The sequence below is a fragment of the Gouania willdenowi genome, chromosome 16, assembly GCF_900634775.1.
Source record: "Gouania willdenowi chromosome 16, fGouWil2.1, whole genome shotgun sequence".
NCBI classification, from domain to species: Eukaryota; Metazoa; Chordata; class Actinopteri; order Blenniiformes; family Gobiesocidae; genus Gouania; species Gouania willdenowi.
The window spans coordinates 24495800-24514301 of record NC_041059.1 but is presented as its reverse complement, the minus strand read 5'-3'; the positions used below and the strand labels follow the sequence as shown (position 1 = coordinate 24514301).

Sequence of the window (18502 nt, the reverse complement as noted above, 5' to 3'; positions counted from 1 at the left end):
CTATCCCAGCTCCTAATCCTCTCCAAGGTGGAGAGAAAGTGTTAAGTAGCACTTCTCCTGACATTTATTGGAGAGGTAGAAAGAACAGGTGTCTCGAGAACTAATCGTCTGTCTTTAAACAGGCTGCTATTTTTAGCACGCTCACTCCTTTTGTGCAGATTCGTGGCGAAGGTACAGTAGAGGGGTTTTTCTTCCGCCTGCAGGATGATAACTGCATGTGGATTATAGTCATATGTGTTAGTGAAGTGAAGTAACCCCTCACCAGCCCATGGTAAACATGTTTCATTGCAATAATGACAGGAGTGTTTTGTTTTTGGTTTGGTTTGGGTCAAAATTAGTGTTGTTTCTAAATGTCTGAGGTTTTATTCACAGTCGAGAGCAGTAGGTACGGTAGATGATTCGCAAGTGCTGATTTCAGTTTGCCCCGTGACCCCGAAAAAAGGAGCTAGCGGGTCAGAAAATGGATGGACTTCATCCATCTATTCATCCATCCATCTATGGAGGAAAACAGTTACCCTGAGGAGAAAACCCTCAAAATCACTGAATAGAAATATTGAATAATTTCTAAAATAATGGTCAATCAATGTTTGTTCTGGCTTATAAATAAATATTTTGTTTAAATAAGTCTCTGATTGACTCCTTTGGGGGGAATCTGGACATTGGTTTGTGCAGATTTGCTCTTGGTACTGAGGTTTTCTCTCATAGTGCACATTTATGTATGTTTAAGGAATCAAAGTCTTTAACTTGGCCATTAAACTGGATACATGAATGTGATATCTGTCTCTATGTGTTGGCATGGCTTACCCAGCTTTGCACCCAATGACCTGGTGCAGGATAATGAAGGTACAGAAGACATTATCGTTATCGCTCCAGGATGGAATTATTTGTATGTAGCTGGAACCTGAGTTAATTGTGTTTAAGATAACACAGAAACTGTTTGACTTCAGTTCAGACATGCCATCATTCCATCTGAATGATATTGATGATGCTTTCTGTGCGTTAGGATCGCAGATGCACTCATCACTCAGGGAATGTGATAGCACTCTGGGTCACCAATTATTCACCAAAAACTACTGTCACAGTAAATAAAGTAGGTGCAAGGACATTGTAATGTGTTTAAAAACTGTCAGAGGCTGTGGGAGGCTGGGAGCCTCATATTAAGTCATCTGGGAAGCCTCTTGTAGCGTAGAAAAGGAAATAGTGTGTTGTTGAAGTGCTGTTAGAGGTTTAGAAAAACTCCATTTTACATTTTTAATCAGAAAAAATACACATTTGTTGTGGTGTCCCTCATGTTTTCAGCAAAATTGTTGTCTTAAGCTCAGCCTACTCAGCAGGAATTATGTTGTGCAGTAGTGAGATTACTGCAATGGGCGACCGTGGCTCAGGTGGTCATGGGTCGTCTTCTGATCGAGAGGTTGGGGGTTCGATCCCAGTACCTGACTATGTGTCGAAGTGTCCTTGGGCAAGGCACTGAACCCTAAGTTGCTCCCAGTGGTCGACTAGCGCCTTGCATGGCAGTCCTGCCCCACTGGTGTGTGAATGTGAGAGTGATTGGGTGAATGAGCTGATATGTAAAGCGCTTTGAGACTGCTTCAGTGTGGTGATAAAGCGCTATATAAAATCAAGTCCATTTACCATTAGATACAGAGCTTTTCTTTTTGCCATTTTCCAAATTATTATTTTGTCATTACAGAAAATATGTTGAAATAATGAATAAAGTGTATCATTTTGTGAGTTTGGACAAAAATCATTGTAAATTGTGAGCATTGTCAATGTCAACTCTAGGAATTTAGCTCTGACACAGGTTGTAAAGCCCAGTTGTCCACTAGAGAGCAGTGTAGCCTCAGTTATAGATAACACAAAACTAAAAAGCTGAAGAAAACATACAAATAAAATTCAGCTGGTGAACAATCAAAATTGAAAACTGTTAGGAATCAATAAAGAGATGGCAGTCAACATAAACCTATGCTGAATAGTGATTTCTGAGTGTCTTCTATTGAGTGTTGTTGAATAGTTGATCAGATGCAGAGTGCAGGCAGGTTAAAGGGGATGAAAACAGAGACTGTCAGAGCTCCTCAGCAGCCAGGACACTGAATACGTCACTTGTGACATTTTACACTCACTCATTTTACAGCCTCATGTCAAATAATACACAGAGCTCTCTCTCTCTCTCTCTCTCTCTCTCTGTTACACACACACACACACACACACACACACACACACACACACACACACACACACACACACACACACACACGATGTCCGGCAGCTGTCCAGGCAGGCTGGCTTCAGGCTGGATCAGATAAATATGAGGCTTGTAATGCGACCACAGAGACAGGACTGATGGGATCAATAAAGAACGGCGCTGCAGGTCATCAGGAGAACACAGCGAGGGGATAAATATGGACTGGCTCATCGGAAAACAGAGCAGCGAGACTGATGGGTACATATAGGACTGTGTGTTCTCTGCTGTGTTCTCTCACCTGTCTGACGTAGATCAGACAGACTGATTTCCTGCTCTTCCTTTTAATAACACTAGTACAGTGCCCGTCGGATGTATGTATTCATATAGTGGGAGCTTAAGTAGAGTTGTGAATTATGGCCAAATGAGTATGTGTTTGAAGGTTGGATGTACAAAGAGGTGTACATGCTCTGTATTCTGTAGTGTTATAAAGGGGTATATGTGCGGGTGCAAAGTAAAATAGGGTCTGCAATTAATTTTATGGGACATGATAAATTGATGAATAAAGTTTGCACCAATGCGGCAGAATCTGATGAAAGACACATAAATTCATACAAATACAACTTTTTATGTAGCATTTAACATTTCTTAATGCAGGGGTGCTTATCTCGTGTGTGTGTGTGTGTGCGCGTGCGCACTCTCCCTCACATTGAGGTGAAAAGCTGAATAGGTTTCATTTCTGTCCTAAGACCCTCCTTTGGCAAGGTAATACTCAAAAAACCCAGTGGGAAAATTCATTACACACAAACCTGTCATGTACATCCAAGGTGCGCATTAGGTTGTAAATACGTGGTGCAAATATCAGAGTTTATATTTCCGTGTTCGCGGAGAAATGTGCATGTTTCACTGTTTGCTTTGAGCTGGCATTGCCCGCCAATAACTTATTTGAGTCTATTTCGAACTTACGTTGTCTCAACTCTCTCTCTAAACGGCTCTGTGTACGTCAGGGAGATATGCGCTCCACACACACGCACACAGACGTTCCTTGTGTTTATAGCATTATCTGGCTCTGCATGAGGAGGGCTTCACTCTCACTAGTTGTCAATGAAAGATTAAAAAACAAGTATTATCAGTATTACATTTAGAGTGATGCTACCACATATATATTTGACTGTATGCATCCACAGTATTTGCAAGCATTTCCACAGTAAAGCCATAGATGCTCATTGTTTGTAGGAAATACACATACTTATAATCATATAAATTACAACAAACTAATATAGAAATGGCTTCTCTGATACCACAGTGATCAGACTGTGATCTTCTGATGTGTGATTATTGCTGCATTTGGCATCTGTTTTGGTTAAAGTGCCAGCAGGAGCTTTAATGTTAATGACAGGACAGATGCAAGACAGTTTTGTAATGAGCCACGTGTGTATTTGTGTGCATGTGGGCGTGTTTTTTAACCGCTGGCTATTTCAGCCTTTAGATATCTACATACAGTGTGATGTAGAGGCTGCACCCTTTGTGAAGCTAAGCTGTAAATACCAGGGGTAATGTGGTCGCCTTTGATTAGTGTGTTAGGGCGATGGATGGAGATTCTACTGTGTGTTGCAGCAAAAATGAATGACTTTTTTTGTGGGACTTTGGACTTTAGTGTAAACTATTCTACAAATGGTACTTTGTCATTGTTTATGAAGTAGGTCGTACGTAATAATGCAAGGACTTACAGAAGAGCTGTGAATCTATTTGTAGTTTCCTGTGTGTTTTTTGCACACTGAATTGATATGTTTTATGCTGTCGTTTTCATAGTTAAAGTAACCCTGAATACATTCAGATTAACCTGGGAAACGCTCCACATTATGGTTCAATGGACGTTGTCGGGAAAGTTTTGCGCATTGCATTGTGGGATGTGGAGTCCTGTAAACAGATACATATATGTTTTTATGTCATTATGACTGTGATTTCTTGTGTTTCTGTTGAAGGCTGAATATTGTTTAAAAGCAAATAAACTTAAAGTACAGACCCAAGCTTTTAATGGTGACTTTTTTGTAGAAAGTTGTACACTGCTGTCCAATTAGTTTTATTCATTCAAACTCTCTTATTCAAGACTAAAACATTTCTAGATACAATCCAAGCTTCCTAAAATGGATTTACACAATCGTTACTTTCACTTTCTGAGTTATTACTGGGTAACTTTTTAAAATGCTGATAGAGTGCTGTCGTTGTTGGTTTCGTGTTCTTCTGTTTAAAGCAGCTCACTCAAAGCTGTCCTTTCACGTTAAACGCAATTACTTACTTAGGTTTTGTCTTTTTATCATCCATCTCCAAAGCTTCTCTTGCACATATGTGTGTCTTTGTCATAATTGTTACGTCCTTTGTTTTATGAAATCTTCATTTGTGACAATTAGTGTCCCTGTGTTTTGTCTGGAGATATTATCAGGTTGATTTTTGCTTTTTTTTAGTTTGTTTTTCTTCATCTCTTTGTGTTTTGTTCGCACTCAGTTGTGCACATTTTTTTTTTGTTTGTTATAGGGTCAAAGAAGAACCAAAGCCTCAGCCAGCACAGTAAGTAAACTGCATTACCCAGAGTGCTCTAGGCTTTGACACTTCTTTCTCTTCAGTTGGTGCTGTGTGCTTCATGTGGCTTTTATCCCTTTGTCTGGGAACACAATGAAAGAAAAGCAGTTGATGTCATGGAGGCTTGATGACACAGCATAGTAAATGTTTGTCTCTTCAATATTTGATTGTAAATGACGTGGTTAAATTCTGTGCTGCTCAGCTGACCTCCATGACACCAGTGGCTACAGCTTTTCCTTTTTACAGCTTCTTCTCCGGCTAGGCCCCTGATCCCTTGTCTTTGGTCTCTGATTGGCTGCACATTTTCATCTGCACTCTGATTGGCTTGTGCAGTATTTGGACCAATGTGTGGTCATGGCTGACTCGTCCCTGCTTTTCTGTACTGTAGCTGCATTTCGATCCAATCTACCCGTGTAACTAACCGGTGTTAAACCTGGCCTTTCTCTGCATCAACCAGTGGTTTCTCCTCTCTGATCCTCTGCTGAGCTTTCAATGCAGCTCTGATTTCATTGGCTGCAGAGCTTTCCTGCTTTCTCTGTCCCGCCTTGTTCTTCCCCTCCGACTGTATCTTCTGTCTCTCCTCTTTCAATCTTCTCCCTGTATTTTTGACAATATGTCTAGTTGTCAGTTTTCCACTGATCGTTACTCTGACCGTATACCGACCCTCTCCTCACTTGTGCTCTGGTTAGTGAATGTCCCTGCTAGTAGTGCCTCCTTAGAAACAAAACCTTCTCAGTAAAAAGGCTGTTTTCTCCCATGTTGACTCATTGCAATGCTGTAGTCACACTTTGCTTATTTGAACAGGTGGTTTCCCTTTAGTGGGATCACTGAGCTGGTAAATAACGTTCTTCAGCCCCAGCAAAAGTCCCAAAATGACAAGGAGCCAGAGCCAGATGTGTAAGTAACAGTAGAGACCCCTCTACCCACCAAGCATACACACATCCTAGTGACTCAGAGAAAGGTTGGATGCATTGTTGCAACAACAGTTACAGTATATGGCCCACAGTGCCCCGTGGGTTAGTTCGGGCACATCTCAAGCTGTGTGATCCCACACATACTGCTAATGTTGGCCGCATCAGATGAATGTGGAATCTAGTCAAAAGAAGAAAAGGGAAAGTAAATGTGGGACGATATCTCATGCGACAAGGTATCGTGATATTAAAACGTCACAAGATGTGCGAGTTTAAATAAGGGGTGCAGGGGATGTGGGGTGGGTGCTACATTAGTCCCAGACATAGACATACAGTAGAACAGGGGTTCTAAACTGGTCTCACCCTGAGACCCACATTTTTCTACGGTCATTAAATCACGACCCACTTTTTTTTTTTTTTTTAGAATTCAACCAACTAAATTTAGTTTTTCAAACATAGCTGTTGGAAACATACACACATTTACATTTTTTAAAAACGTAAATCTATATATTTTTCCTGCAACATGCATTTTACAGCATGCCTGTCAAAAGAAAAGTTGCTTTCAAAATAAAAGACAAGTCCAACATGAGAGACATTAAGTATTTGTAAATTATTTTACCAGCCAGTAGTGGTCTGCCACCCACTTTTGGGTCCCGACCCACCAGTTGAGAATCGCTGCAGTAGACAATGTCCATAGTTCTCAGTTGCTGTCAGAAAATGTAGAAATACTAATATTGTTGAAAACGAACGGGTCCGTATCTTAAACCTGGACTGTGTCGACTGTTCTATTTTCATATTTTAAAAAACTTCAAAAATTCATCTAGAGATAGGAATATTTTTTGAAGAATGTCATTATTACATTATTTGGTTTTAATTTTGACTGGTGTCAATTGTTAGTCTCTGTGGTGCAGTGGCGCGTTTTGTACCTTAAATAGGAAAAATCGGTCTCCTTTATAATATTATTTATTTTATATTCACCTGAGCTGAAAAGGTTATACCCAGACTAAGTATGTAAGTATGTCTAAAATGTAGTTAATATAAAAGTATGGTTATTTTTTATCACTAATCCTTTGTTTTTTAGTCTTTTTTCACTTTTTCACAAAATATGGTCTCATATCGTTATTGTAAGCCTTGTATCGTATACCGCCTCGTCAAATTTGTATATCGTCCCACCTCTAGAAGAATCTTTGAATTTGTTTCATTAAGTCATCCTTACGAGTTGTTGTATGTTTGGGGAACTGATCATACAATGGATTAAAAATGTCTACTTGCAATATTGCAAGCGGCAGGTTGAACATCAACCTCGTTTGTGTGTGACAGACGAGTGAAGCTCGGGATGTAGGGAGCGTGTAGGCTCAGTCACACTGTTGATATGTTGATTCTGTTGTAAGTCTAAGAGAAAGGCTCGAGTTTCGTCCTGTGTGTAGCAGCTCTGGTGTGGCCCAGAGGTAAGAGGGCTCCGATATGCTAGCATGGGAGGGAACAATAAGCAGCATTTGATTACTTGTCAGCAGCGTCACCCTACATATGACCGTGTATTACACAATAAGTCGACACTGAGGAACAAGTGCTGTACACCAGCTTCTATTTACACTTATCTGCTTGTCCTTTTATAATAAGAGTACTGATATATCCTACTCAAATAGAAGTAATGTTACTTGATTGAAATTGTACACAAGTACAAGTAAGTCATACATTAAATACTCAAGTTCTAGTAAAAAGTAGCTCAATTAAATAGTACTCTAAGTAAAAGTTGCTAGTTCCTTTCATGTTTTTATTTTTGGTAATAAATGTTGCCACAATTCCCTTGCATACAGTAAACATCTCATGTATAAACTTAAAAAGGAAGAGAGCCAATCTTGCACAGTTGGAACTTAATTTATTTTCCACAAAGGCTTCTGTATAAAATAAAAGTTTGGTCAAAATGTGCTATTTAAAAAAGATAAAATAACAATTAATTCAATTCAAAATTAAAAAAAAATGCTCAGGCTGTAAGTATAGCTACATATGATACATATGAATTCTAAAACTGAGAAAATAACCAGCATTCAATGTTGTTTTGGCGCAGTGCATTACGTTTAATCTGGTTGGTCGTCTATGATGTGATGCATCTGATTGTTGTCTGGAAATTTAATTTTTTGTAGTTTCACAATGTCCGTTGATCGATTTAAAACAAAAATGAATAATTTACTCAGTAATGTTTGGTGTAGAAATGTAAGGAATTACTTTACTTCTTTTAAAATGTACTTAAGTACAAGTAAAATCACTAATTTAGAAATATACTCAAAAGAGTGCAAGTACCCATAAAAGAAACTCAATTACAGTAACGTGAGTGCTAGTAATCTGTTACTTTCACCTCAGCATTTTTTAGACTCATTTGAAACATACATCTGAATTTACATTTTTAAAAACTATTCAAATTATTGTTATAAAATGTGCATAATAAAGTAAATCTGATATGCATGACTGAAATAGAATGGGCAGGACATTAAACAAGGCTACGCGCCAATCTCTGCTTGGTGAACGCACAAAGGCTATGACAGTTATGCCTTTCATGGTCTGGATGGAATGTATTTTCCCAAATACACTCCATCTCATGTTGAGCTGGCACTGGAAGCCACACACACACACAAACAGCCCTCAGGTGGTGCATGGCCATTAGGTTTGGGCTTTAAAGGCCTGGTTGTGGGTAAAGGAAACACGTTTATCTCAAACGCAGAGCTGTATGTGGTAAAAGGATCGCACTGTTCAATAATTCACTAGTGCTAATGAATCTTGCAGGGGATATGTGGGGCGAAACCAATTCTAATCGTCATTATATGAAGTCAGCCCAGTGTTTAGTTTCCAAGGAGACGCTCAATTGACATGTGTCATACAAAATGCATGTGAAGAGTCTGCGCTGTTATTTTTCTGTAGCCTCTCAGGAGCTGTTAGGACGTAAGGGGCTAATGTATAAGATCAGGTGTAGTGTAGCAGTCAGAGGCCATCTATAGGGCACTAACAGTAACACAATTGAAACCCACTTACTCATAGATGCTGGATGTAGGCTTTAACTGCATATTACTACCACTGCACTGATATCATACAGCTAAAAGAATGAAACATGAATATATGTGTGAACTGGTAATGCATTTATTTGACAGCAGGTCTCCAGGGAGGTGTTAGTGTCACCTTACAACCATCCTGATATAGAAACACACGTGCAAATGATTCATTAAAGGCGAGGGAACCTGAGAAAGTGGAATTAAGTGTTGCTTTTAAACCAGCAAAGCAAATCTGATACTGTTGCTCCGTGTTTTAGAGGAGGTGTGTTTTCAAAGGAAGAGCAGCTTTGAAGCTCCTGAGGTCACGGTGTTTGCGTTTCCTTTCAAAATCAAAGAAACACTGCACATCTGAGATTATATCAGTCAGCTGAGAGCAGAGGTGTGAGGTGGAGAGCTGACTTTAAAGGGATACTCAACCCAAATCAAACCCAAGCTAAAATACTAGTGAAATATATATGTAAGCTTTACTAGTATGAGAGGTGATTTAGAGGCTGCATATGCAATAAAAAGCACTATAAACACACACTTGTGGAGGTCAACAACTTTGACAAACAGTGGCGTAGTGATTACTTAAAGGTCCCATGTCATACTATTTTTCACCCATCTCCATTTGTTCTAAGAACCACAAAAACATAGTATTTGAGGTTTATTTTCCAAAACTCACCTGTTTTCCAGAGTTTTAAACAGGCTGATTTGCGGCGTACTTATGCATATTCATGAGTGGGTGTGTCTATAGATGTCTGACTTCCTCCTCCCCGCACGGTGACGTATGGCCAGAGGACGGCCCGCCCTCTTCCCACCCACTCCGTAGCCGAGCTCATGCTGCTTTATAAACATGAGACAGAGCATGGGGGTGGGCGTTCACTGGTACTTACATAGACTGTAGAAAATACATGCATAGCACTGAGTGAAGGATGCTGAAATGCTCGCCTTTGTGGGCGTGTCTATTTACATGTCAATCACAGCAGAGAGCTTCCTGGAGGCGCGGCTTCTCCAGCTCAGTGTAAATTCGTCATCAAAGTAGGAACTCGTCATCAAATTGGAGTGAGGTGTTTGGGCTCACCCCTTTTATGATGTTTACATTTAGCTTAACATGGGCCCTTTAAGGAAGTGCTGAATGTATATTCACAACCAGCCAATTATGTGAAAGGTTTAACAGGGTTTTGGGGGTAAAACCCTGTTCTAAAGGAAAAATGTGTTGTTGAAACGGCTACGTTTTAGGTAAGACACCTGAACACTACCTCGTTTTAATGTATGTGTGCATGGATCTGTAGTAAGACAGACGGATGATGGTAGCATTCAAATGCTGCACTCACCGCCATTTCTCGTTTCCTGGTAAGTTCAACGTCAAAATCCGTCCACAGTAATTTTCCTGGTCTTCTTCGGAATAATGTCATACAGTCCAAGAAACTAAGCACTAAAATGGACATACAAAGAGTAATCCTGATGTAATGTCAACCTGATATATGAATGCTGATTGGTTGAAATCTGCAAACTGGCCGTGCCTAAAGGGATATATCTTATATATCAAATGACTTCAAAGACATTTCTGACAAGAATTACTATCAAAGGCTAATTATTTAGCTTTGCACTGATCATCAAATGGGTATTCATATGATGGGTTGCGTATCACTTGATGGAAGTGAGGGATGCCACAATTTAGACTCTGATTTGGGCAGTGAGGCTGTTTCTATTTAAAACCAACATTAAATGCAATACTGCAATTTGGTTATCTGGTTGTACATCAGCATGATATAGAAAATAGATCTGTATGATGCTGGTCTTACCGTATGTGACCCCGCCATTGTTTTAATTGCACTTAATAATAATAATAATAATAATAATTGTTTAGCATTTTCATTCAGTGATTTTAGCTCATTTTATATAAATATATGTATATACATATATTTTTTTCAACTGGCTTTTTAGAAAAAAGTGTTGCCAAGGTGGCTCCATTTTAACACGGTTCATCTGTTGTCATCATTGTTTGCCAAATTTTACTCTACCTCTGCTATCGTAACATTTATTTACAGTATCTGTAAGTACCACCTACTATTATTTGGTGAGTCTGGGGTCTGTGGGTTCGTTCCCAGCTGTCTTCTATAGCAGAAGCATAAAATGATTGGACTCGCATACATTCAAGCATTTTATAAGCTTTTCCATTGAAGTACCCATTGTAGAATCGAAGCAGACGCGGGGAGAACATGCAAACTCAAAACTAATCAGTCTCTCTATCTTAAATCTATCATTTATAACAGGTTATCCCTAACAAGGGTTTGGGGCACTGTAATCAAATTTAGCCGACTTAAGGTTTGCACAGGTTCACATTCTATGTAATGACGAGCACACAGACTGAAAACATGTGATGACGCTGTTTATTTCTGCAATAAAAGGAATAATACTGCTCTTCTCTATCATGCTGGTTTGTACAAAAATCTTTGTGTGTTAGTGCAACTGGAAGTTAAATGAAAAAGTGTTATATCAGTGACATCATATTGTATTTCAGAGGTACTACAATTAAACTGTGCAGTCCTACACAAATGAGTAGTTCTCCTGGTCAGCAACCCTTAGACTGACGTTCCTAACCTTTGTCCTAATTGTTTGCTTGCAGGAAGTTGCACCAGCAGTTTGAGTCATACAAAGACCAGGTTAAGAAGATGGGGGAGGAGTCTAAGCAGGGCCCGGACCAGAAGAGCGAAGCCCCGACCTGTGGAATATGCCACAAAACCAAGTTTGCCGATGGCTGTGGCCACCTCTGTTCTTATTGCCAAACGAAATTCTGTGCTCGGTGCGGAGGACGAGTGTCTCTGCGGTCAAATAAGGTAACAATCCACGCCCTGCTCGCACACACATGACACAGATGTGCTCACTGGGAGGCAAACATCTCTCTGAGCTACTATTTGAAATCAGAGGTTATAAAAGGTTGCAGTGAAATCATAATCTGGGAATGGAGCCAAATAGTCTCCAATGGCAGCTTGTTATTTTGAGATTATTTCAGTCTGTGCATGCCCTTTGTTCTAATTCTGGTCCCGCAGATGTGTAAACAGTGCCCAGCTGTGGGTTTGTATTCACTCCCACTGTAATTTACAGTTGTTCTGTGTCACCACTGGAGGGAACTGTTTCTCCTTTTTTTCTACAATAGGACAATCAGGAGTCTGACGGACCTCGGACTAAATGTTTCAGATTAAGATAAAGCTAATCCCACACTGTTTTATATGATGCTATCCATTTCTTCTGCAGCTGCATTGTATGTATGATACTACTCACTATGTTTGTCCTTATCTTTCCTGAATTCAGCCTGTCTCCCTCTCTCTTTTTCCCGTCTCTTTCTAATTCTGATGCATTCCTGCTCTTTTGGAATTGCAACAGGAGGACAAAGTGGTTAGCAAATCTTTTCTGTGTTCTTTTTCTGACAGTGCGTGTGAACACACACATCATTCATGCTGTTATCCGCATAAAATACACATACAGCAGCCACGAAGGGTACAAAACGAAGCAAATAAAAGGTGCTCTTAAGCCTTTGAGTCCATGGTGTTGCACTGAAAAATGTCAAGAGACACCAACATAAAGGTGTACATTGATGTAATGTCACAGGTTTAAACCACTTCCAAATTCTGATGTCTGCTTGCCACTATATGGTTATCGTACCAGTAGGACTGTGGGGTCGGGAATAAAGATGTGTTTTTAATGATCTTCTAATGGTTTCAACAAATACCTTTGTTATAATGGTAAAGAAAGAAAGAAAAGCATGAAAATGGATGAAATTTGTCAAATTTAAACAGGAAGAATATAGGACTTTTTAAGTGCTGTTAAATGTGCTCCAATATGTCAGGTTTCATTTTTACAGACAACTTTTTTTGTCTGAATAAATGAAACCATACATTTTATTTCCAAAAAAGAAAAGGAAAATAACTTCTTGGAATTATTAAATCTGCTCCTCCAAGACAAATCCTCTTGGTTGTCAAAGCGTACGATCATCACATTTCAACAAATGTGACATTTTCAAAAAGGTGATGGTGTGAGTGATCCAGCCTCAGTGCTCGTGCAAACATGTATGTTCCATGTGACATGTGATAGATATTGACTGATGACTATATTGAGTTCCCATTGGGATAATCCATAGTTCTGGACCTAATTACACAAATCAATGACAGTAAAGAGTGGACTGAATAAGGGCATCCATGAGGGTCATATGACATCCTGTCTCCAGTTAGAGGTCGCTGTTGAGTTTTTGGCTCTTTGGAGGACACACAAAAGGACGGACATCTGTCCAGCTATTACCCGCTGTGCCAAGGTTTACGTTGAATGGGACGTCATTGTCCCCAGTAGATAATAGCTGGACGATCAGTTACAATGTAGTTGAGTGCGTGTTGAGTAGAGTGGTCTGCTGATGGACAGTGAGGGCATTCACGCGGGGCACATGTCGGCCTTCTGATGCAGCGGCTGCTGTTTACCTGATGTCGTCCTGGCCTCCTGAACTCAGGCCTGTTTCAGGTTCACCTGTAACACCGTTTAAAGAGTTTTAGGGAAAAAGGAGAGTGAGTAAGATGTTCTGACATGACACAAACATTTGTTTGGACAGTTAGTGAAAAGTAGCAAAGGTCAATACAGTAAAAAAATAAATATATAGCTGCCACACAGCAATGGTTGGGGCCAGGATTAATTAGGCAATTCTGAGCAACAAGTAGAGTAGAGAAAGATGAAAAAGGTTGCATTCTCTAATGTGCATCTTATAGTTGAAGCTTGAAAAATTCAGGTAGTAAAACATAAATCCCAAAATACACAAATTGCACCGAGACAGCATGAGATGTTGGGCATTTGCTTTTAACAATAATTTATTGCTTCCAAAAGTGAAAAAGTGATGCTAAAAGATGCCTTTTTTGTATTGACTCAAATTGTTCCCATGGGAGCAAAATTCAAATTGCTGTAAAACACTTTTTGAGCTAAAATTCAGATATTTTCCAAACATCAACTACAATAACTAAAAAATGTTGAAAATGTATTTAGCAAGAATAATGTACAAGTATACTGTATGTTGGCATTACCCTTTACAGTCAAACATTTTGATGCACTGTAATCTGAATTTCTTTTTGGCCTTTATATGCTTACTTTAGGACAAATTTTACAGAACTGTAAGGTTGATTATCAGAGCTACGCAGATGACACACAACTATATCTATCACTGAACCCAGATGACTATGGTCCCATACTGGTGTTGCGTGACTGCTTAGAAAAAGTAAACTGTTGGATGAGTGAAAACTTTCTTCAACTAAACCATGACAAGATGGAGGTGACTGTCTTTGGTAACAAAGAAAAGAGGACAGCTGTCAGCAAGTATCTTGAGTCTCAATCTTTAAAAGCTAAAGTGCTTTTAGGATGATGGGCTTGTAATCGGAGGGTTGGGGTTCGAATCTCACCCGGGCCATCGCTGTGGGATGTTGAGCAAGTCCCTTAACCCCCAACTGCTCCCCAGGCACCTGAATATGGATGCCCACTGCTCCTCAGGGATGGGTTAAATGCAGAGGACAAATTTCATATATGTTAACATATATAACCAAAAAAGGCGAAAGCCCCGATTTAATCTTAATCTTTAAAAACAGCTTCTACCACTTAAAGAACATCTACAGAGTGAAAGGTTTAATGACTCAGAAAGATCAGGAGAAACTGGTCCATGCTTTTATCTCCAGCAGACTGGACTATTGTAATGGTCTTCTGACAGGAATCCCCCAAAAGAGCATGAAACAGCTACAGCTGGTTCAGAACGCTGCAGCTCAGGTCTTAACCAGAACAAAGAGGTCAGAGCACAATACTCCAGTTTAAAGTCTTTACACTGGCTCCCAGTCAGCCTCAGAATAGACTTTAAAGTTCTGCTGCTGGTGTATAAATCTGTGAATGGGTTTGGTCCAGAATACATCAGTGACATGTTAGTCAGCTATGAACCCAGCAGGTCTCTCAGATCTATGGACACAGGTCAGATAGTGGAGCCCAGAGCTCACAGTAAACATGGTGATGCTGCTTTTAGTTGTTATGCTGTAAAGAAGTGGAACAAACTGCAGCAGAGCTGAAGTCAGAATCCAATGTGAACATTTTTGAATCAAAGTTAAGGACACTTTTTTTCTCTACTGCGTATGATTGAGAGAGAGATTTTTGGTCATGTTGTTGTTGATGTAATGTGTTTGTTGATGATTTTAAATGTTTTTACTGATGATTTTAAATATTTTTGCTGCCGATTGATTTTAAGCGATTGCATGTTTCCGTTGCACTTTTTGATCATGTCAAGCACTTTGAAATGCCTTGTGTATGAAATGTGCTATACATATACAATTGACTTGCCTTGTCTTACCTTGATAAATCAAAAATCTGTGTGGATTGTTTGTGTAGGAGGTCAGAGCACATTAGTCCAGTTTTAAAGTCTTTACTTGCTTTGTCTAGGACAGTCTAAAGATGAGCTGTAGCACATTTGGTGTATATTGAGCAAACATTGTGGGAGGAGCTAGCTTTAATAGGTTTTACAGTCCCAGCAACCCTGAAATAGGACAAAGCGGGTCTGAAAATGGATGGAGGTTTTACAGTTTTGTGTTTAATTTGTGTTTTAATGTACAAAAGTTTCTTCAGTTTTGGAGCTCCATTGAAAGTTGCAAATCTTTAGCATATGGTTGATTTATTGTGAATTTTCAGAATGTTGTAACTGTAAAGGCTTGCTGTAGCATCACCTTTAGGACTTTTGGCCTGTTTTTGCAGGTAAGGCAATCTCGCATGTGACTGGACCTTTGTGCAAAATTTGGTGATTATTCTCACAGGGGAAGTAGGATTTCCTCAGGAAAAAGAAGAACATACAGGATAACAATAGCCGCCTGGTTCCTAACTACGACATACAGAGCTTTAAATATTTTTATTTAAAGCCTGAATTGAAAAATGATTCATAGAGCACGGAAATCCCCCCTGACTATAGTTTTTATTGCTCATCCCTGTACTTGCAGACAGACGGAAGCTTTGATTACTCCCCTGTGGACAGAACAACACATTTTGGTGTGGCCATACTTGGTAGGATAGCTTGGGTGTCAGTGAAAGACATGAGGGTGGTGGTGAAATCTGCCCTTTTTCCATCCGTCTACTCTTTCTCTCTCTCAGAGATGGTGACAGCAGTGGCGAGAGAGATCTTGTTCAGTGTAACGCCATTGAATATTTACAGGTGTCAAAGACTGGGATAGATAAACAGAGTTTAGAATATCCACACTGGGAATGATTTAGGTGGCATTATTAAAGCTGGATAGTCTATAACAAAATACTTCAGATTTTTTTTATTATCTGTTTATAGCAACCACCACTTATTGTTTGGACCCTGTTGTTTGAAATTGGAATAATGTGTGAAAGTGTCTTTTCTTTTTTTTCTTTTTCATTGATGTAAGTCTTCATGAACTCCTGAGCAGAGAAATTGAATATCTACAGCTTTCTCTAATCTAGCATCATAAGGACTTAGGTGTAGAAGTGCTGGTTACTTGAAGTTGACACACTGACAAAAATTACATTTATTATTTCTGTGTGTTTGCAATTATTGAAATTCACAATATATTGTGTTTCAGAGAAACTGCTACTACACTACAATAAGGAGAGGGGCCAACATTTCACAGCAACCTTCACAGAGACGTCTAACGTGATCAGTTTACAGCTGCTTAACCCGATAAATCACATTTTAAACTCTACCTATATTTCATCAAGATGTTTTTCTCAAATGTTGATATTTTGGCTTTAAACGTGTAAGGTTTTTTTTTCTACCTTCTACCCGGATCTTTTATTTGAACAGCTTTGAGGAAAAATGACAAGAGTAATTCCATTTCTCAGTGTTGTTTATTCTAAGTTAGTCACAAGTAAAATGTAGCAGCATGCCCGCTGTTCCTGCTAACAGAAAAGCTCACACACAGGCGAGTATCAGAAGCAAGAGTGTGTCCAGAGACTTGGGAGTAGATATTTTATCTTCTTGGGCTGGGCATAGCCTGTGCAATAGTTTGGTTGGTGCAAGAAGTTTGGGCTGGTTATGATGTGATATCAATAAATTGTTGGTGTGTGAGTGTTGGGTCATACTGACATGCAGCTAACATTCAACAGGTCTTCAGAGGTAAGAGCTGTTGTATAGGGAAGAAACCTAAATAATATATTTCACACGGGAATAAACAAATATGTCCGACATTGGAGTGATGATATGTCACAAGGAACACGATAAAGAAAGCAGAACAAAATGGCATCAAGCGAATCACCATAAGAAAATAAACTGCCTTCTTTGCCTCCTTCAACCAGACTTCAAATCCCACAAATGCATTGCACAAAACTTTTCTGAAGTTCAAGTCAACAAACTTCAATATTTCTTTGTGAGTAAATCCCTATGAGAGGAGGATTTATAACCACAGCTTTTGGAAAGCACAGTTATTAAGCAGCTTTCATTTTTCACAACAGTTTTTTTAAAGTTTCTCCTTTTTTTTTCTCAATCCGGTGAGTCCAAACTACGAACAAACAAGGGCACAAACTTATATTAAAAAAATAATTTTTTGTTTGCGTAAATTATAGTCCACACGCGTTACTTGAGTTTTAGTCCAATGATTGTCTATTCTGGATGAATAGGAAGCTGAACTTTTTATGTCTTTATGATGACATTATATTGTATGTTCTTCTGCAGTGCGTTTACCGTCTGAGAAGGTTCGTTCATGTAGTTGAGGAACATCAAGCTTCTACATTTCCTCCATCACTGAATGACCATTCTGCCTTTGTTTATTGCCAAATCAAGAGGGTGAAATTTAAAATGAAATTTAAAATAATCTTCTCACATTATGTAACGTAAGTAAAAATAATATAGGATTTCTTCAAAACATATAGATATACATTTAATTCAGACATGTGCATACGGAGGGCTGATTTATTGCTTTGTTCGAAATACTATAAATTTTAAAATCCTATACTTTTATTTGTGAGATGTTGAGCTTATTGAACAGCTTTTTGTTCATTCTGTGAATAATGGTGATTTGGTTGGTTTGATGTGATTTTATTAAACACAAACTAAAATTTTGCATTGGTTCATGCAACACCAGTGTTATTTAGTTGTGTAACAAGAGAGATTCCCAACCTTTTTGTTGTCAGGACTCCATTTTTATATCACAATTGTCCAGCGAAAAATGTGTTTTTTGATCATGTTTGTTACTGTAGTAGCCAATTAACACCAGCTCAGATATTTTTATACTGCATTTTATTTTAACTGGATTTAAATTTGAGAAAGTGAAAGTGTAGAATACAGTTGTTTAAGACTGTGTGGTGTTTTCATTTGGAAAAAAAAAAAAAAACAACGTATATTTTTGTGATATTAAGTTTTTTTTTATTATTATTATTAGTGTCAAATAGATAAATAAATAAAAATGTACAGTAAGTAGTTCATTGTCATTCATACATACGCAACAACATTTTCCACACTTATGGTTCAATTTTAGGCTTTAAAAATAAAAGTAAAAAATGCACAATAACACAGTATAAAAACACATATTTAAAATAGTAATAAAGTGCTGACACAGGATTATGTATTATGATGATAAAAAAAAAATGTTGGAGATTTTAAATCACTGTCAATAATTGGGTATTTTAAATGCAATATTTAGATTATTTTTGACTCGGCTACTTTTGCTTGTAGTTTTTAACAGTCAGTTATATCTAAAGCTAGATACTGATGAGAGAGGAATAAAAGGCAGGAATAGCTTGATCAGTGTGAGTGAAATGTGAAATCTGGACCTACAGATGCAGTTCAG

General features: G+C 38.7%; 1 protein-coding gene across 23 annotated transcripts in view; it reads left to right on the top strand.

Annotated features, from left to right (window-relative positions):
* Positions 1–18502, top strand: part of rims2a (regulating synaptic membrane exocytosis 2a) — a 174028-nt gene that overhangs the window by 22249 nt on the left and 133277 nt on the right. For 8 of the 23 annotated variants that reach the window (XM_028471154.1, XM_028471150.1, XM_028471132.1 and 5 more), the window contains exon 3: positions 11329–11539. In XM_028471154.1, the coding sequence (XP_028326955.1) occupies positions 11329–11539 (211 nt within the window). Of the gene's footprint in view, positions 1–4717; positions 4751–5566; positions 5660–11328; positions 11540–12086; positions 12099–18502 lie in introns of all 23 variants that reach the window. The other 15 variants (XM_028471153.1, XM_028471131.1, XM_028471149.1 and 12 more) reach the window with 3 other exon arrangements.